We start from the raw sequence: 21,172 nt of genomic DNA on the forward strand, positions 1-21,172 counted from the left end.
AGGGTAATAAATGCAGGGAAGAGCACGCACAATGAAGATCAAGCCAGCTGTGAGGTCCTCTTTGTCAAGAAAAAAGCTGGAGGCAGTAATTCTACACCAAACAAGAACTCTTCAACAAAACGGAGGTCATCGCTGCCCAATGGAGAAGGTCTCCAGCTGAAAGACAATTCAGTAAGCAAACTTCTGTATCTTGTCAGTGAAGAAATACAAAATAATATAAAAGGATGTAAGAATATGGCACTAAAAGGTACTTTCTGAATATTTAATATCTTTTCAGTTACCTCTTACTGATTGTCTCTGCTTAAATGCAGAACATTTCACTGTATTTTTCTTAGCTCTACTACTTAATTTTTTGTGTTGAAAAATGCTTCTTGCATCTAAGACATTTTAGTTTAAAGATGGGCAAGGGGATGCTCCTGGATTCTTCTTTTTGTTTCATTTCTGAAATATAATGTTGAGACATTTGAAGATGAAGAAAGGGCCGGAGCACATCTCCTGTGAAGACAAGGCTGTGTGTTGGGGCTATTCAACCTGAAGAAGAAAGGCCTCCAGGGAGTCCTTAGACTGACCATCCAGTACCTTAAGGGAATTGGAGACAGGCTTTCACAAGGGCCTATAGTGACAGGAGAAAGAGTAAGGACTTCAAACTAATAGAGGGTTTAGATGAGATATTAGGCAGAAATTCTTCACTGTGAATGGTGAGGCACTGAAACAGATTGCCCAGAGATATTTGGCCAGGTTGGATGAGACTTTGAGCAGCCTGGTCTACTGGAAGGTGTTTCTGCCCATGACAGAGGGGTTGGAACCAGATAATCTTTAAGGTCTCTTTCATCCTAAACCATTCTGTTTCTGTAATTTACACAGATGCCTCATGGTGCCACAAAAACACAGGTCAACTTCCATCTGCTCTTTCTAAGTTTCTGTACTGTTGTGTTGGCACATTTGCACTACATGGAGCTCTGTGGACACTGCATTGGCAGCTGTTTTCACTGTGCACACACAGGGGTCAGATTGTTCAAATTGTTCAAATATATGAACAATATAGTGTTAAAATGTGTCTTATATCAAAGCCACTAAGCCCCATCTTCAGCCAATGTTGGAAAGATACTGCGTTCTCTAATTTAATCAGGATAATCTTCTGGAATTCAGTGATTTTTGCAGACTATAGCTTCCCTTGTTTGTGTGAAGTGTAGTGTATATCATACACTTGTCTACTGGCAATTGTCTGCTATTTTTCATCTGTCTTGTTTCCTGACTGGCTAATTACTTCATCTGCTCTTTAAGCATGAGGTCAGCCTCCAGCAGTGATTGATAGTGTGTGTTCAATCCCAGCATTTCACCATGTAATACTAAATGCCCTGTCTGAATGTTTGAGTCAGACAATGTGGATCTGCTGCGTTCCTGCTGCTGGAGAACACAGGTTGTCCCTAAGTGATAATTAGTTTTTCAATGTACTGTAAGTAGCCTTTTTTGGTAGTTTGGAGTTCTTTTGGTTTTGGGGTTTGGTTTGTTTGTATATTTTGTTTTTTGTTTGGTTTGGGTTTTTTTGTTAGTTGGTATGTGTGTGTCTATTTTAAATCAGGTGGTGATTAGCAGTCTGCTTTAGTCTCTCTCACAGAATTCCATGGCTTGGTAATACCTGATGGTTGCAGGGTTCATTGGGGTCCTGAGAAACAAGCATTCCTCTTGTACTGTGTCCCTCCCAAAATCTTGCTCCTCCAATTCTGTTTCATACTTCATTATTGCTGCAACATTTTCAAACTGACAGATCCTGAGGGTTTGCAAATTACCCTATTTTTCCTCTTTAAAAATCTTTCTTTAAATCGTGTTTCAATTCCTGTGTGCTGATATTCCTCATTGTATTCAGACAGTCATGATTTCTTTTTTCAAGTACATTTTTGCAAACTCCTGGATAAAGACTTGTGCCCACAACTTGTTGGGACTAGGAGTTCTGTATTAAATTATAAGTCCTCCAGGCTCCACCCGGGTGCCCAGCCAGTCGGGGGGAAACCCTCGGCTGACTGGTCCACGGGGAGGAGGTGGCGGGACCCGGATAGCTCCACCGTAAGGACGAGAGGACTCCGGAGTAGCTGTATTCCTAGAGGCTTTATTATAGGAGAGGCGCAGGAACAGGAGGAGGAGACGAGGGACACAAGCGCTCTAGAAGGGAGCCAGCTCCGGGAGCCCCAAGGGAAGGCGGGGCTGGGTATTAAGGGCAAAGGAATAGGAGTGGTTAGGGTACAAAGCAACCAATGGGCAACGGGTAAAGGGGGGGAGACAGAGTGGGGTGACATACAGAGAACTAATTGGGGTACAGAGGAGGAGTGGTATTCTAACAGGGGCCAATGGGGGTAACAGAACAACTGAACTTTCTGGAACTGGGGAGAGTACCAAGCATTGACAGACAGGTCTTCTGGGGTGGAGGGCAGCAGGTGATTGGCAACCTTTTCTAGACTGTTGCTGCCTCCCAAGGGAGAGCAGGAACCCCTCCCACAGAGTTCTACACGCAGTCATGCAAAGTAAAACAGAATTTGTTTTAATTAGCTGTGTATTTAAAAGTCTTTCCTAGAAAGTCCATGCCTGCTGTTGGTTCAGGAAGGTGCTTGGTTTCAGGAGTGTATTTAACTTTTGTATTCATTAATTATGTTTAATGAAGCAAGCATTTTGCCACGGTACTTGTTTGTGTATGGAGAGCACAACAAGACGGCTGCCAGTGTCCTTGGTCCAGGTGATGGGTTTGTTTGACACTAAGGGCATCACTGTGCCTTGCACACAGGCTCACTGCAAAGACCCCTGTGCATGCACCACCCTGAGTGCACACATCTTGCTGTGCAGAGATATGAGATTTTAATACCACATTAAAGTTCCAGACCTACCATGTGAGATACATGGTCAGGAGCCTGTGCATCTGGGATGTGGATGAATGTAACTGTGCTGAGTTTGCCTGTTTTTGCATATTTTAAGGGCTTGCATGGGACATAAAAATCTTTGTAGCATTGTTTCACAAAGCCCAATTAACTTCCAGTATCAAGAGCTTCTCAGGAGCAAAAACCATGGCTAATCACCTTTTTCAGAAGGAACTTTTTTTCCAAACATGACATAGTTAATAAGATAAGACTGCATTAAAAATACAGGGATCTAAAATAGTTTTGTTATTAGAAAGGCATCTTAACTAACCTTGATGTTACCCATTTTTACAGTTGATGTACTGTTATGGTAATGTAATTGTTGGGTCAATAAACTGCATGCTTTTAAAAGCTGTTCTTTTTATCCATTTGATATTTCATGATTGTCAGTAAATATCTCCTCAGTAAATATGTACTTACACATAGTTTATGAGAAGTATCTTATGAAATGTTCTGATTTTTCTTTTTCTTTTTGCTATTTCCTAGTTTGATTCTGTATCTTTCATCTTGATTTTGGAAGGAACAGCCACTCCCTTTCAAGTTTCTTGAGAGAAACACTTTTATTTCAAATCTTCTGTTCTTGATTCTATTTCTGACATATTTTGACAACAAAGGAGCATAACATTTAAATTCAGGAGCCAGCTGATCCATATAATAGATTGTACTGTTTTCTAGTTACTTTTTATCTTGTTCTTTATATGTTCTTATCAATGGATTTACTTCTGTTTTCTACATGGCACTGATATAGGTGCTGTCACACTCATTATTTAGTTGTGGAAAACCTATTCTACAATGTTATTAGACCACAGCTTGTGTATTTAAATTTGTAATATATTTTCCCAAAACAGGTAGCATATTCCTGGAGAAAGTTTTCTACTAGAGGGCAGTCTTACACTAGCACTTAGTAGGATTTTTTCCTTGCTACATCTTTTGTTGGTTGAGTATATCTAAAAAGGGGGAGGAAAAAAGCACATTTCTATGTTGCGTCATATTTTTGTTTCCATATTTGTATACTGTAAATTATAATAACCCTCACATAGCAGTGTTGGCAAATATTTTTTTAAGGAGTATATGAGGTTGGTGTTAAATGTGATGAGTGTACATCTTAATTTGTATGAATAAGAAACACTGGCTTTAGACACTACAGTGAATGATAGGATATCATCCCAGGAAATATTTAGTAAGAAAGCCAGAGGCTAAATAGTGTAAATGCCTCATAGGAAAATCCCACTGTAACACACAATCTGAAATTGTCTCTATGTCATGAAGGACCTTGCAGAAATACTGAAGGAATAAGGGAATGAGGGAAGAAGTTAATTGAAAGGATTTTTTTAAAGTGTGGAGCACAAGGGAAATAGGCAGTGAAATTTAAACTTTATGTAACAGAGTCCTTTTCATCATCCTCAGATTTTTTTTTTCTACAGACTCTTTGAGAATGGCACATGCCATCTTTGTTTTCTTATGCTTTTTGGGAAGTTTGTGAAACATTAGCTACATCTGAGACTGTGTGATTGTTGTTTAATGCTAACCCAATCAATCCAGCGCTGTGCTTTGACAAAGCAGCATAAGGGATTGGAGATCCATGTGTTGTCCACACAAGTTGAATGCTGCTATCATGGTCTTGACTCTCCATGTGGACTTCCAGGGGTGGAAAGGATGAGGTGGTAGGCCAGAAATGCGGAAATGGAGAAGTGAACATTTCTTTAACCCCAACACACAAATTCTGGGAAGTCTAATAAATAGAATAAACATGGTTTTCTTCTTGAAAGGGCGGGTAATAAAATGAGCAGAGCAGTGAAATGAAAGGGTCTTTAAATTCAACCCTTAGTTAATTCTCTCCCCTTCCCCCCTATCCCACTCCATTGCTGCTTGATTAATCATATCTCCTGTGTGTCCCCATTCAAGAACATTCATGTTAAATTGCACATCTTTTTCATTTGTACTATTTTTAAATGCCTTTAACTGCAGAGTACCTTCATGATGAATGCTGAAAACCATCAACAAGTGAAGTGGAAATCGTGCTAGGATATTGTCATAGTGACAATCAGGCTGCAGGACTTCATATGATGCATTATTAATTGTCATTGTAATGTGAGGATACTTAATTACTAATTCTGCAGTTTTCTTTGCCACAAATTTGAGATGCTGTATGTTTTGTGTGGCATAAGGCTTGTAGCCTACCACAGGCAGCTGAACATATTCGTAACATGAGGAGGCTTTTCTCTGAGGATTGGGGTGGCAATTGCTGGCCCAGTTCAGATTTTATGAGAACTCAAGTTGCTCTCTTAAGTGTTTTGCAACTCTAGTTCATATCTGGAATAATAATAGTCAGGGTAGGTTGTAGTTCCCAGAATAAATCTTTAGTGGCAACATGATTTATTTGCCTGTTTGGAATTAGCTCCATAACAACAATCTGAAGGTTTGCAATCTAAGACTGCTGTCTAGCTTACCTGAAAAGTGTGGCCCAAAATGATCACTAGCTATTGCTAAGGTTTTTCCCTTTCTTTTTTTTTCTTCATATCATTGAGCTCAAATTATGTATGTGTATATATATATGCAATTTCTCTCGTGATTTCTCATCCATTGCTTGACCCAAAACTTTGCATGTCTTAATTATATTTTACAATTGCAAAACCCAGGAGACTGCTGAACGTTCCTGAAAGCTAGGTCAGCAGTTGAGGAGTCTGAAGCATATTGAATTTCCTAGTACATTCTGTACTAGGAAATTAATTGTAAGGTCAGTGCAGTGAAGGATTTGTTTTCTCTTTGTGTTTTGGTAGTTATTCAGCCTGTTTGTTGGGTCAGAATCTTTTGAATGAAAATCTAAAATAAATCACTGTGGTAATAGACCACACTCTTATTTGAGGATTCTGTCCAGATAAAAGAAGAAATGAAGACTGGTGTTTGAAAGACTACTTCTGGCAGAATACTGCCAGTGCTAGTAAAAATAGATGTCTTGCTCTCTCAGTTTGCAGAATGTCAGTTGTTTTTGGGAAGAAGTTCAAGCTCCCAGATGTAAAAGAGAGCAAACAGCAATGCATATGCACACCAGAACAAGTAATTGCTTGGTGGCTGCAGAGGTCATCTCAGCTGTGTGAGCAACAGCAAGGACCTTTCTGTGCATTTTGCCTCATCTGCATGCCCTGACTGCTGGTCCTTGTTTGTTCACTGAGTCACTGCCTTAATTGCATTATATTTTTAATTCTCATTGAATTGGTGTGGTTTTGGGGAATTAATTTCTTTCAAATAGAGGAGCTGTTTTTATTCTCAGGGTGGGGAAGAAGTTTGTTTTTTCTTCCTTTTTTAGGCAGCTAATATGTTATCTGTGGTTTTCCTCTTTGCTAGTTCAAAAGTAAATGAAGCTTTATAGGAATATACAGAAGTTTTTCAAGACTAATATTTAGGTTACAGTAATGCCTGAAGATCCCAACTGAAGTTAAGGCCCTAGAGCATCTTGCACAGAATGTCTGTATGAGAGCAGCATTATGGTTGTCATCTCCCCTGAGTGCTTAGAATACAGACTTTACAGTTCTCTAGTTCTGCTGTTGATAGGGAGAAATAAATCTACTTTGGAATGAGATGAGCATAGTCTGAAAATGTAGGGGTTTTTCTGTCTGCCCAATATAAGGGCAATTTAGAGAACTATCTTGGAGGTGTGCAGTGTAGATGTCTGAGCTTAGCTGAACTGGTAGCAACATCTTCTTTGTTCAAGAATTACTACTACAAAAAGGACAAGATCAGTGGACCACCATATTTGATGTGGCCATGTCACGGTGACATGTGTCAGTGAGAGTCTGAGAATACAGCTCAAATCCATGTGAACCTCTCTGTCCAAATTTGTGCTGCCCATTGGCTTAGAGGAAATAAATGGTAACATTTCATTTTCCCTTTTTGTCAGAGCCTATTTTCACCTGTTTTAAAGCGTCCCAGTCTCATCTTTAACACCCAAACTCACATGAGGCTTGATCAGTGTAGGACATATCCAGAGTTGAGATCACAGTAATGAGAATAATTTGTGTTAATAACTGTCCTCTTTATATTCTGAAAAGCTGTAAAACAGACTTTGCTGGGGGGTTTGCTTTGGAGAACTCATGAAAATGGAGTGCGGATCAAACTTGTTCTTAATTGTAAGTATCTGTTCCAGTTTGGGGGCTGGAGGAGAACAATGACAAAATATCTGCTTCCTTTTGGTGGAAGATAAAATATTTTAATCTCAGTCAGAGTTGAAATGCCTTGGGGATCCACCCCCCTCCCCAATCAAAGTGAACACATTTCCAAAGGAGTAGCACCTTTAAAGGACATGAGGACAAAAACTGTGGAAGCATTATTCATGGTGCATCATAACATGGATTTTGGCCAGGGAGACAAACTCTTAGGAGAAGAATGGGAGCAGAAGTGGTTTGATATACAAATCCCAGGAGTCACAGTGGTGTCATTTTGAATAAATAGTTTCAGCTTTCAGGTGAAATACTTTCACTTTGGAAAACTTGTTTCTGTTGGCAAAATACTTCACATTTTACATGAGTAGCAATCTATTTTTACAAGCAAGTTTTTAAATTACTAATCCTATTAGCTGTTTAAAATTACTTACACAGAATTTTACATCCAACTGTTTTGTGAACTTGGAGGGATTCTGAGCCCAGAGCAGGTAGTACAACTGCCGGCCCTGCCTTCAGGTGGGAAGTTTCACAACTGTTTTTTTAATGAATTTACCAGGCTGGATAAGTGTGGGGGGAGAGAGGACCCCGTTCAGAACCACGTTCAGAAATGTGGACACATGTTGATTTTTCTGCCATTCTAGGATATATCCTGTGTGATCCTTACTGTGGTAAGTAAAGAGTACTTTAGGATAATACCCCCTTATAACAGCATTTCAGTAATGAAATGAAGAGTGCATGAGGGACTGATGAATTCCTCCTCTTGGAGGAGCTCTGCTGTATAGATGACTATGCTGTTGATGCTTTGGTTAAGAATATATTTGAACTTTACCACATCAGCAATGCTGTATGTGAAAAAAACCACCTTGACTTCTATGTGATTTTTATTATCATGACACCTTAGTGGAGCAGCTGAAACAGCAGAAAGTAAAAGGAGCTGCAGTTCACAGCCTTGTCCATAAATTTGAAATAGGCAGTGCTTTGGACATGAAGTACTGGGATGTAGGTGGTGCCTAGATTTATGCTGATCTGCAGCGTAAGGGAGCAGTGTTCAGGTGACCAAAACAAACCACATCTGTCATCTTAAATTAGACCACAGTGCGACATGCACATGTAATTTTGAGGTTCTTTGCATGCAGTGAGATCTAGGTTATGCTTTCCTATTACAAGGTATTTTACAGCAGTATAGCCTCCTTCCTGTCCCTTGCAAAATTGTTTCTTTCTAAATCTGTATTAGTCCACCCACATCCAAATTGCAAGGCGGCCCCAGTAACAGCTGTTTCTGCATAGCTAGGAGAAGGTGCAGGATTAAAATAAATGGAGGGAAAGGAAACACAGGAAAGACTCTTTCCCCATGCTAATGACAAATATTCTGTCATGCAAGGTTAGGCATCATTATGCCTTAAATAGTTACCCGAGGATTGCTAGGTGAATTTCTCTCCCCACAAAAAGTTGAGCTTATCAAGAGTATGACTCTTTGGTATTCTCCCAGCATATTGGAGCTTGTGATGCCCAGAGCTACTCTGCCTCCAGCCCTGGGTTAATGCCCTGTTTAAGTGATAGGGTACACCACCATTTCCAGTGCTATACAGGAAACTTCTTAGGGGACTGTGAAGAACCAGGCAGTGGACATAGAGGCTAGATCAGATGAAGTTCTGCTGATCCCACTTGCATCTGTCATCCTCGAGGACCTTTGTGCTGGTGCTGTTTCCTGGGCTGGCAGAGGCAGGGTAAGCCTGAGTTGTCCCATCTGCCAGCATGGATGGACCTTATCTACCAGCTGTGGAAGTGGAGTTCACATTTGTTGCTGGATGTCAAACTGAGGTCCTTTGTCTCATGCCTAGCAAAAAAAGGAGGTCTGTCACAAAGCATCAGGTGCTGTCTTGAGTAGAATTTTGATCTTTCATAGTGGTAAGTCTATCATATATTCAAATGCTATTCTTCTAAAACCTATGATGGCTGTAAGGTAAGACAGATTCAGCCTTTCTTATTCCATTTTTTTTCTTGGGCTTTTTTCCTTAAGAGGTTAAGCAAAAAGAAAAAACATGCTGGGGATGTGTGGCAAAAATAAGCATCTCTTCTTTCAACCAGAGTTGTACTGACACTGTAGGTATTTCTGCATTTCAGAAAGAATGTTGCCTCTGGGAAAGTTATCTGTGTTTCACCTGCTGCCTCTGTGCCACCAGTCACCTTGCTCACACCTGTGTAACAGTGACCATCTCTTTTCCTTTCCTTTCTCCCCCTATTGCTTCTCCAGGACACAGATGGGATCAACCTGTACTACTGGTCCCTGTTTGATGGACACGCTGGGTCAGGGGCAGCTGTGGTCGCTTCCAAGCTGCTGCAGCACCACATCCTGGAACAGCTACAGGAGATTGTGGACATCCTGAGGAACACAGCCGTCCTCCCACCCACCTGCCTGGGAGAGGAACCGGACAACCCATCCACCAACAGCAGGACACTGACACGAGCAGCCTCCCTCCGTGGTGGTGTGGGAGCCCCGGGCTCACCCAGCACACCTCCAACACGCTTCTTCACGGAGAAGAAGATCCCACATGAGTGCCTGGTTATTGGGGCCATAGAAAGTGCATTCAAGGAAATGGTATGTATGTCTCAGGGACCTGAAGTCCTTGTTGTTTACATTGAGTCACATAACCTGGCGATGATGAAGACAACATCTGATTGTGAACAGAACTATTTAACAGCCTCAACAGCTTATCAGGTACACCCCTGTGAGGCAGCCCCTGCATCTTAACTCCCAGGTAGCACTGTAATGGTTATGCATTACTTGAATTTTCAATGTATGATACTCTTCTTTTTAATTTTCTTCTCCCCCTCCTTTTATAAGATAAAGATCAGTATTGCCTTACAGTGCAGATTTCAGCACTGGCAGTTGTTATCAGGCTGAGTATGTGGACATGCACTTTATAAAGCCTCATTGCCCTACCAGAGCAGCAGCAAGGCTGCTTGGCCCAATGACCTGTAGTTCACATTGGTGTTGGAGTAGTGACTGTAGAGTGTCTGCAGCTCTTCACTGAGGCAGATTTTGTGGATGAGTGGGGCATGAAGTTCATTCCTGCCACCCACCTGACTTGTGTACAGCCTGAACAACTATCAGGAAATCATGACCCTGTGGGAACAGAGTATCCATCTATTTCCCTATGAATTTTGTTCAGTACATGCATTTAATTAAGAGACTACAGTTGTTGTTACAAGTTGTACTTTGAGTCCTGAATAACAATTACCTTTTGCTGGATTGTTCTTTCTTCCCAAGGAAGTGCAGGCAAGCAGACCCACCAACTGGGTTTGGACTTGCAGGTGGGTAGGTCCAGGAGCAGCATTCACAGCCATATCTTAGGCATACTTCAGTGAGGATTGTGGGGGCAGATTTATGCACTGTGGGTAGTGGTCTCTGTTTCTGCTATATGAAAAGAAAGAGGAGGATGCATGAAAATCTGTCAGTTCAGCACACCTTTTCAGAAAGGGAGGACTAGATTGCTTCCTTTCTTTGTTGAGAAATGAGAGAGAAAATGACCATGCCCATCCACTGCACCCTAGTGGATTCAGAGCACACTTAAGAGGAACGCAAATTTCATGCTTCAGTTGGTGTAATTTTGAGGCCAGAAGAGTGCCAGGCTCTGAGAGCATGACGTGATTCTCTCCTGTTGAAACTGTCTTCAAGTGCAGGCAAGTTGAGAAGTGGAGTTTCATGGGACTGGGCAGTGAAAGTAACAGAGTATAGAAGGGCTGTTTCAAGTACTCTACCTCTTTTAGGAGAGCAGCGTTACCCATTGCTGCATTACCCATCGCTGCCTTCATGAATGTGTCTGAGTGAACAGGGCTGTTATTGCACTGCTTTATTGTGACTTCACATCTCCGGTAGGTGTTCCACAGAAGACCATCTCAGCTTATGTTCAGACAGCTGGTTGTAAGGGCTTTTGTGGGTAGAGTATGACAAATGCAGAAACACTGGATAACTCACTACAGTTACGGTGTTCAGGTATTCCTTGTATAGCTCATGCTAATCTGCTCTCCCTGTTTCTAAACTGAACTAAACAGAACATTTTCCTCAGTGCATCTTTGTTTATATGCTACAGACTATGTATCTTAATTCCCACTTGCTTTATATTAGAGGGCTGAAGTTCATAATTGTCTTTGATAAACAAATGACTACCCCAATGCAATGTAATTTCAGCATTAAGTTTCACAGGAAATCTTATAAAAATGGGCAGCTGGACCATTTTTTTCCATTTTAAAAATGGAAAGCAGTAGATAATTAAATTGTATCTACTTTAAGCTCTGAGGGGAATTTTGCGCTTATACTTGACTTAGGCAAAAGAGTGTTTTCTTTCATCTGTATAAGGGAGCAATTCATAAAATCAACATTTCTGTGTCTCATCTGTGCTTGCAGTGCTTGATCTTCCTCCTGCCTCTGTTTAACTTCTGCTTGCTTGTACTCCTTTTAGTTTTTGCGTGAAGACTTTGGGCTTCTTCTACAACACATTGTTTAATCAGCCCTTGTTTGTACTGGAACATCATGGATGTTGTTGAGTTAGGTCAGCGCAGTCGAGCTGAGCAGCATGTACAAGGGTTTTTGCCAGCCGAGTGTGTCAGTTTACCTGGCACTTGGTGAAAGCTCAAGTTTCCTGGACACGTTGGCAGACTTCTTGGTGGTTTTTCCTGAAACACCAATTGCTGCAAAGGATTCTTGTGAATTGAGTGAAAATAATGAGTAGATAAAGATACTGTTTTTTAAACAGTCTGACCCGACATGTTTATCTAATGATGGCTTTGTCCCCTTTTTCTGGGAGCATTTAGTATACCATTATTTTTTTCCCCAACTTGCTTTTGAATTCTAGTCAAGGTCTCCCTGTTTTTGCCTCAAGCCTCATATAAAATGCAATTCATGGCTTTCAAAAGGCTTTAAAAATTATTTTTCCTTTATTTGATGTGTTTTTTTTTTTTTTTGACAGTTCTTGTCTAACAGCTACATGCAGTAAAACGCTGTGGAAAGCTGACACAGATCATCATTGCCTAACTTAGACATTTAGCAATTAAATTGTCTCCATTTTGAAGCACATCTAAATGATGTTTTCTGTGTTGAAACAGGGATTAGGAAGTTTGTGCTGTGTTTTCGGATAATTTAATTCCCTGTCTAAAAAACAGCAAATGTCAGTAATTGTCAGTATCACAATTCTTCCAATTAAAAGGAAATTAGTAAGCTAAAGTTCTGAAGATGTCATAAGTCAAATCCTCTAATTTTCACCTGTTGAGTTTTAAGATGTGCATTTATAGATTCAGTTCAAAGGAGCCAGGAGGAGCCAGGAGGAACTGCTTCCAAGTGCAGTTCCATATTGGATAGAAACATCAAATTATTGTCCTTTCCCTGTATTTAACTTTATATGCCTGTGTGATGTTGTATGTACTTGCAAAAAAGGTTAATGGGAGAGAGCACCTATTCTACTCTGAACCCCATTTAATTTTAGATGGGAATAAATGGCACAGAACTAGTCTGTATGATTTATTGGGAGGTATACATCTGCATTCATTGTATCATGATTTTCTTCTTTATTGAGTTTTTTTTACTTAGATGAAATCTAGACAGGTGCTTTTTCTAGATTGGTGCCATTTTAATTAATTGAACAGTCTTGGCAGAATGGCATGTGTTGTACAGTTCACCTTTTTGAAAATTTCCTCTCATTATATACCCAGTAGAATTGAGAGTTTAAATAGAATCACAGGCATTTGATGTAAAGCATGCTAAGGAGTTAATTTTATGTTTATGCCTTCTGAAACTTTTGTTTTAACCAGATACCTAATACTGTGTGTGTAAAGCTGCTTTCTGTCATAGCAAGGTTGAGATCCTGGAGGAAAGGCTGCTCCTCTGAGGATAAATATAGATGAATAGAGGGTGGGAAGAGTGTGGCCAGCAGGTTGAGGAAGGTGATCCTCCCCCTCTACTTGGCCCTGGTGAGGCCACACCTGAAGTGCTGTGTCCAGTTCTGGGCTCCTCCGTACATGAAAGAGAAGGAGCTACCGGAGAGGATCCAGCACAGGGCAGCAAAGATGATGGTGGGATTTGAGCATCTCTTGTATGAGGAGAGATTGAGGCAGCTGGGCTGTTCAGTCTGGAGAAGACTGAGAGGGGATCTCATTAATGTGCATAAATATCTGAAAGGCGGGTGTCAAGAGGATGGTGCCAGGCTCTTTTCAGTGCTGCCCAGCAACAGGATGAGGAGAAATGGCCATAAACTAAACCAGAGTTTCAGCTCAACCTGTGGAAGCACTTCTTCACACTGAGGGTGGCAGAGCACTGGAACAGGCTGCCCAGGGAGATCATGGGGTCTCCCTCTCTGCAGACATTCCAAACCCGCCCGGTTTCTGCAGGCAACCCTGCCTTGGCCTGGGGCTCGATCAGCGGAGGTGCCGCGGGCGGCAGCGGCGGCCGCTGCGCGCAGCCTCCGCCAGGTGGCAGGAGCGGCCCGCGGCTCCGAGCGGCGTCGCTGCTGGAGGGGAGCCCGGCCCAGCCTCGCCCCGGCCCGCGGCTCTCCCGGCGCCTCCCCGCTGCCGAGCTCGGGGCGGAAAGCCGCCCTGCTCGCCCTCACCTGCTCGGTACGTCACCGTGTCCTCTGCAGGCTGCGCTCCGCATCCCGCGCCAGGAAAGGGGGACCAGACCTGGGGAAACCCTTGGGAGCACCTGCCACCCGCTGCAGCACGGGTCCCGGCACGGACGGCAGAGCTCCGACTAAATTAACTGGTTCTTCGGAAAAACAAACAAACAAACAAAACCCCAAACAACAAACAAAAAATCCCACCCAAAACAATACCAACAACAACAGCAAAAATTACGCTAGCTCAGAAATCATTCTTCCGCTGGAAAATGAGGAAAGCTTTGTATACACTGTCTAGACTGAGCCCCTTTACACTCATAAAGGCTTTAGAGGCATTTTGGGGCTTCTGCTCATGTTTATACTACTTTCTCAGTGCAACTGTTACAAAGTATTTTCATTAAAAGCCATTGTCTCTTCATGAGAATGAATTGGTGGCACTGGGGAGCTTAGTTCTATTTTGCTTTATTTTTCTCCCTCAAATCTTGTTGAGATGTTGGAAAGCCTTGCCTTCTTTCCTTCCTGTTTAAAATGTCAAGCAAAGTACGTAATATCGAAACATACATGGTGCTCAATGTACTTTGACAAGTCATGGTAGTAAATTGAAGTTCTAAATGGGAGAACTAACAACAGCAATGATTTGAGAAAATCCAGTACACAGATGTAGTTTAAGTCAAGGAAATTTTGAAAAAGAGGCCCTAAGGATTATCCATCTTCTGTCCTATAACAGATGCTTCTGAAATCTGCTTATTGGAAGAAATAAATTTTAATTTAGGCATTCCAGCACTTGCAAAGTATATGTATGACAGAGCTGAAACTAGTTGAGGAATTGCACATTGTTTAAAGGTCTTGGAGGGTATTCTGAACTGTGGAAATGAAGGTTTCTTAAAATTCCTGGCAGTGCTTGGAAAATCTGTAGTATTTGTAAGTTTAAATTATTTTGATGATTAGAAATGTCTGATTCCTTTGAACTCTTATTTTCAGCTTAATTTAAAAATATACAGAAACCATGGGGAGGAGAATCAGCTTCTCTATGGCAAGATTAGATAAAAAAGCATTTATAACAGGCCCAGTGCAGATATGAAAATGGTTGAAGTATAGATCTGTGTGTATGCACACACACACACAGAGGCAAACACATATTCATAATAAAAACAGCACCACATAAAAGTAGGCAGGGTTTAGCTGGAAAAGATCTGCCAGTACTTGCAATAGTGATGTTAAATGATGCTCCCTGTTTGAATCCAATATTTTATAAAAACAGACCGGTTTGAAATAGGATTTGATTCTGGACACAGGAGAGAAGGGTGATTTGTACCATTTTATTACCTGAAGCTAAACTACAGACAGCAGAATTAATTCATTGGCATAGCATACACTTCAGTGTTTGTTTAAAATGTATGGATGAAAGTAGCTCATTTACTCACTTGCTCTATGTTCTGCAAGCTTTCTTGGGGCGTTGTATGTGTATTTATATATGTGTGTGTGTATTTATGTGTTTGTTATTTTTCTTTCCAGGGTTTTATTGACTGTTGGTGAAAAGTATAATTTGCGTTCTCCACTTCTGTTAAGCAGAACAACTCTTTTAATATATAATGTTTCTTGCACTCAGAATCAGTTCAGTATCCACTCATTCCCTGTGTTTCTGAAGGGTAGCCTTGTGACACAACTGTATCTTGCTACTGTTCTTAAGGTGTATGCCCCACAATTCTAGCATTCCTCTAGGGAAGTAGGTAGTTATTCATGTTGTAGCTGAGTCTCATTAGTTATCTGCTGTTTATGTAAAGCACTCCAATTATACCACCAGGTACCTGTTGTTATGCTTCATTTATCTTTGCCTTCATTGTGCTTTTGCCATAGCAAATTCTCTTGCATCCCTGAGAGTTGCTATTTATTCCTTAGTACCTGATGTTTTACACTCTCCTGACCTGATTTTTCCCAAACATCTTGGTATAAGTAATAGGTACTCCTCAACTTTCTGTTCTTCTCCTAGCTCGTGTGGCCATAGCTGCAAGAAAAGGCAGACAGTGGGACATACAGTTTAATAAAGACTCTATTGTATTTTTATTTTTTATGGGAGACTTCATTTTCTCAAGCATTAATTGCAATGCTGTCTTTATAAATCTTGTTCTCTTCTCCCACAGGATTTGCAAATAGAGCGAGAGAGGACTGTGTATAACATTTCTGGCGGCTGCACAGCCCTGGTGGTGGTGTATTTATTGGGGAAGCTTTATGTGGCAAACGCTGGTGATAGCAGGTAAGTGTGTTGTCTCCCCATCTAATCCTTCACCCCAAACTGCCCAGGCCTGGTGTTACCGAGTTCCTTAAATGCAGACAGCATCACAAGAAGATTGTGTTTCTTGGCGGGACACTTAGCACTTCTCACAGAAATGAATGCAAGTGCCAGGGATAGCGTTCCATTATCTTGAGGTGGTTGCAGTCAGGGAAACTGACAGCACTTCTGGTCCTTTAGCAGTTTCTGAATAACTTGATGTTTGCAGAGAGGTGGAAAGGTGCTAAAAAGCCATTGAAACAGAAGAGGCGTTGTACGTGTAGTAGAATTGTGTGTTGAACACTGACAAGGTGACTGTATCCGGAAAAGCTGGTAGGACTACATTTTTTCCATAGGAAGTCCTGTGGCTCCTGTTGCCAGGCTTAGTCTTGTTGGCCATTTGGCTTCCAGATTTCATGTAATTGAAAGTGGTGATCAGTACACAAAGAGCTGCTACTCTTACCTTGGGGGATGAGGAGAGGGAGACAGGCTATCACGGTGTAGGTTTTTCGCCTTGTCCTGTTCTAGCTCAAGTACTTGTCCAATTCTCAAAACTGAATGCTGTTGCTCAGGAGCTGTTGCTTTGTTTTATTTTGAAGTTGGGTTCTTGAAGACTCATGATAAGAAGCATTTTCTTTGTCTTCTGATGTTGCTAAAGCAACATAGGAGCATACTAGAAATCTCTCACTTGCATTCTTTCCCCCTCTCTAACTCTGCCCTTACTACCATTGGAGAGAGATAGTGAGGCTCTTCTTGCAAGACTTCAGACTTCACATGTTTCTTTCAGCAGTGCACTGCATAAACAGGGCAGGGAAAAGAGTTCACATGCGATATGATCTGCTCTTGTAGTCTGTTCATTAATAGCTGAGTAATTAACCTCTGCAAGGGTATTGAACCATGTTGTCTTGATGCCTAAAGAGACTACCTGGAACAGAGGCTAGACAGTGTTAAAGGAGTAAAGTAGATATTTATTAAAAGGCCTTTAAAGGATACACCTTGGGCAGTACAGGAGCCTGGCCGTGGCTACACCCAAGATGAATGACCGGTCACGAGTTTTCACACTTTTATAAGTTTTGGTCCATTTACATATTGGGGTCAATTGTCCAATTACACCTTCAGGTTTTGAAGTCCCATCCTCCCAGTTTTCTCTCCTCAATTCACTGTTGTTTACACTTTTTGGGACTGAAACTATAATGGTGTCCTTGGTTCTTGGGCTGGAAAAGGATTGCTTTGTCTAACTAAACTGTGAAGAGACCTTGCTAACACTTTATATGAAATTCCGAGTTACATACTAATGCAGTACAGAATCTGAAAAATGTGGAAGATAAAACTTAAGGCATCAGTCTTTAGGTAAAGTCTGTTATGTTTGTGTTTAAGGTTTGTGCATACACAGTTCATGTTTGTAGTGTGTACACTCACATACTTACAGAGACAGCACTTAAAAATTAAGGGTTTTGTAGTTTAAACCTAAGATTTTTACTGCCTCTTGCCGCTTCCTGTGTAGGAAGTCAGATAAATCCTTTGTGCATAAAATTCCTATTCTTTTCATGTTGGTGATTGTTTTTAAGATGCTAAATTTGTTGTATGTGTTGCAAGTTGTTCATCCAGTTTCTATTGACAAGTGACATATTTGAATTTCCTTTTTGTATCAAAATGTCAAGTGAATCCTCACATGGTACCTGCAAACATGTTTGAGGTGATCACCTGTCTGGTCAACAGAACTACTAGCTGAACTACATTCTATCTCTTCTGCCATTAAATTAGAAATAATCAAGTTTTCTAGTGCTATTGCACCTGAAGTACAGTTGACCCTCTTTCTTTGAGTTGGCTAATTTGCTTTATTGTCTCTTAAAAGTGTACTGTGTAAAACTGGCCATGCAGGACTTACATCTGAGTAGCCAAGATCTTTGTTCTTAAATGACTGGAACTGGCTGCTTCCAGTTCCCTCAGGATTCCTTCTGTGCTCCCTGAGAGCAGCCTCAGCTCCACTGCAACCTCTGATACCCAAGGACAAGACACTGCTGTTGGCAGTGATCTGGGGTTGATGCCAGAGTATTAGTGTAACTGTAGTTAAACATAATAAGTCTTCAAGAAGTTTTGCATGTTCATTAAGTCCACCCAGAACCAGAAGAAGAGGGAGGGTAGGTAACAAAAAGGAAACCATCAGCAAGATTGGATGTTGTTTGAACCAGGATTCAAATTCTCATTCCTTACATCTTGTTGGTAATAAAGTCACTCCAGATTGAAAGTAGTTTGATTTTGTGCTTCCCAAATGGACCTCACAGAAAGTCTCTCATATGCTGAGGAGAATTATTCCAAAATCATTCATTTTCAGATAAGTCCATTTCTAGACTTTCCTAGCTCAAAAGAAATTTTAAAGCTTTAAAGTGTAGATCACTTGGTCTGGGTCTCTCTCACCAAATCCCCTCTTTCCCACTTACAGGGAAAAAAACAACTGTTGCAAAACATTGAGTTGCTGTCATGACAAAAATGACGTTTTAGGACTAGACAAGCCACTCTGAGGTTGTCTGCCCCCTGCCAGGGTGCACAGTGCATTCCTGTATTTTGAAGAGCCCAGTTATGTAGTCAAGAAATTTTGCTTATGTTAGTTGGGGAAAATAAATTTCTTTTTGCTGTCTCACGCCTTGTGTAGTCAACTTTGTGGTTTGTACAAATAAAAGGGAGGGCAGTGAAAAATGCAATAAGGAAACTACTTCAAGAAATGGTTATCTGCTCTCGAGAAGAAGGATGGGTTTGTTTTTTTCACTCTTGCTGCTGTTGGAACTAGATGACTAAATCCTTGGTTTCTTTGAGTTCACCTACTCATTTGTGCCTTTCCCCTCTCCTTATTCTCCTCCTTCCCTCTCTACTACCCCACTGGAAAAAGCAAATAAATCAAGTTTCCCACAGATAGGAATCGAAGGTTTTGTGTGGGAAATAAACAGTTTGGGTTCATGCAAACCTAACCAAATGTTAGGTTTTATAATTTCAGGGAACTTGAAAACAGCAGAAGCTTTTAAAGTGGGGTTTTGAACAGCTTCTGCTGTCAGAGGAACAAGGTACATGCAACAAACTGTTACTGTCACAATGAGACTAAGGAAACGTTAAGTGTGAGACTTGAATAATAATGTACTGTGTGGTGCCAGCTATACCTCAGACTTATGTCTGTGGTATTCAGTTTATCCACCAAAGCTTCTCAAATCTAATCATTTCATGCCATGTACCCTGGCAGTGTTGTATAGCAGCTGTCCTTTTGTAGTTGATGTGTAATTACATCATGAAAAGACTTTAATTACCATATTACTAAATTACCAGCCAGCAATCCTTTCAGGTTCAGCCCTAGCTCACTTCTGTATGGACTATTAGGCTTCTCCAAGCTGAACACTTTTGGTTGGTTGAAGAGGGAGGAAAAATTGTGCTAATTGTAGGTTTTGTTATGAACTATTATTGAGCTTGATGTTATGGCATCACTAATGTCAATGATATAATTAAACTTCTGCTAACGAAGCAATCACAGTTCTGTAATAATTATATGTTAACTGCACATGATACCAGAACCCTACTAAAAATTAGGTGATGTATTCAGAGCCTGATAAAAACAACTTGGAAGGAACTACTTTCATTCTCTAATGGCTTATCTGATCATTCTTGGACTCTGCCATAAATATACCTGTTTGTACAGTCAAAATTCATATCGGAATATTGGCCAAAGCTTTTTCTAATGTTTCTTTCTCTCTCTTCCATCTTTTCAGTGATTAGCATTGTCCATGCAAGGTTATCTGATTAGGGACTGATAGTGCTATAGTCAGCTATCCAATATATAGTGCTTTTTTTTGGTGAGCATTGAGACGCTGTGTTTTGCTTACCAGCATGACATATTTGCTGTGAAAACTAGGCCATTGGAATAGCTGCTTTTTATTTCTTTTCTTTTTAAAATACAGAATAGTAAATCTTCTCTGGTCATTGTTTTAAATGGTGTTGTTCAATTCTATATTGCTAAAGTGACTTTTACTTCTGAACTGCCATAACACGCCTTGTTAATCTAGGTTCTTTTTAGTTTTATGCTCTTTATTAGGATGTTGTTTTATAGCTACTGATGAAGCAGTTGTAAAACAGGGACTTAATGTTTTTACTGATTACTGCCCAATTATTATATAGCCTCATGCAACATAACATTTGTCCAATATCACTACACTGACTGTAATGCAATATGATCATATTAACTATGTTTGGCACAAGCATTGTTCTGGCTTTTGTATTATCTGGAGCTGCTTGGAGACTGCAGGCACTTCCATTTTGTGCTGTGCTTGGAGCCATGTAGGGAAGCTGTGCCTTTATCGTTATACAAGAAGCAGAACATCACAAGTTGATTTGACTTTTCCATACACCCTGAAACCCTCGCTAAATTTGCAAATGAGTTCTTGGGCTTTCTTGATTTATTGGCAGAACGTGGCATCAAAGCAAAAAGCCTGATGTTTCAAAGGCTTCACAGACTTGCAGGGTCACTGAATTTTTTGCTTTGCTTCATCAGCTCTTTTTTATCATCTTTTTGCCTCCTTGCTTTTCCTCCCCAGTACTTAGGTTTTCAGGGCATATTCACGCTCTACTTGAACATACCTCCTCATGTCTAGAATAGATTTTCTCCTCCTTTTTGCAAGTGAAAAATTACTGCTAAGGCATTTTGGCTTACTGAATGGTAGGAGCTCATTGAGTGAATATTTTTGTGGTGGTTTTGTGTGGGTGCAGGTGAAGTAACTTCATTGGTACTTCAAAAGACCAGGTGTGGGAGAGTGTGTTCATAAGAGTCTTCTCCCAGTGTAATAAAATAGTGAATTGAAAATTGAATTTGTTTACCATTCCAATTCTTTTTGGATTTGCTGCTTGTGTTGAAGCTTACTACATTTATACTTCCTCTTCTTTGTCATGGTGCTTGTCAGCTGCTTCCCTTATGGTTAGTTCTCATTACAGGAAGTCAGATTTGGGGTTTAATATGCTTATATGAAGTAAATAAGAGTGGCATGGAAACAGTCATGTATCTGCTGACTGGCAGTGTAGCTTAAATAGAATTTCTGAGAAGTCAGAATTGATGATTCTGAGCCATTTTTGTGGTTCATGGTATCTGACCTCTTCCTCGAGGCAGTCCAGCAGGATCGTTTTTGCCAGAAGCGCTAACACTGTGTAAGGATGGAAACTAAAAAGTGTTCTAATATATTGCTACTGTAGAATTAG

The 21,172-nt window shown here is 40.7% G+C and overlaps 1 protein-coding gene across 2 annotated transcripts in view; it reads left to right on the top strand.

Moving 5' to 3' along the window:
• Nucleotides 1-21,172, top strand: part of PPM1H (protein phosphatase, Mg2+/Mn2+ dependent 1H) — a 133,197-nt gene that overhangs the window by 60,258 nt on the left and 51,767 nt on the right. For both annotated transcript variants that reach the window (XM_053977997.1, XM_053977996.1), the window contains exons 2-4: nucleotides 3-171; nucleotides 9,321-9,665; nucleotides 15,816-15,928. In XM_053977997.1, coding sequence (XP_053833972.1) covers nucleotides 3-171; nucleotides 9,321-9,665; nucleotides 15,816-15,928 — 627 coding nt within the window. The remainder of the gene's footprint in view (nucleotides 1-2; nucleotides 172-9,320; nucleotides 9,666-15,815; nucleotides 15,929-21,172) is intronic.

This window comes from Vidua macroura, chromosome 5 (assembly GCF_024509145.1).
Source record: "Vidua macroura isolate BioBank_ID:100142 chromosome 5, ASM2450914v1, whole genome shotgun sequence".
NCBI lineage: Eukaryota > Metazoa > Chordata > Aves > Passeriformes > Viduidae > Vidua > Vidua macroura.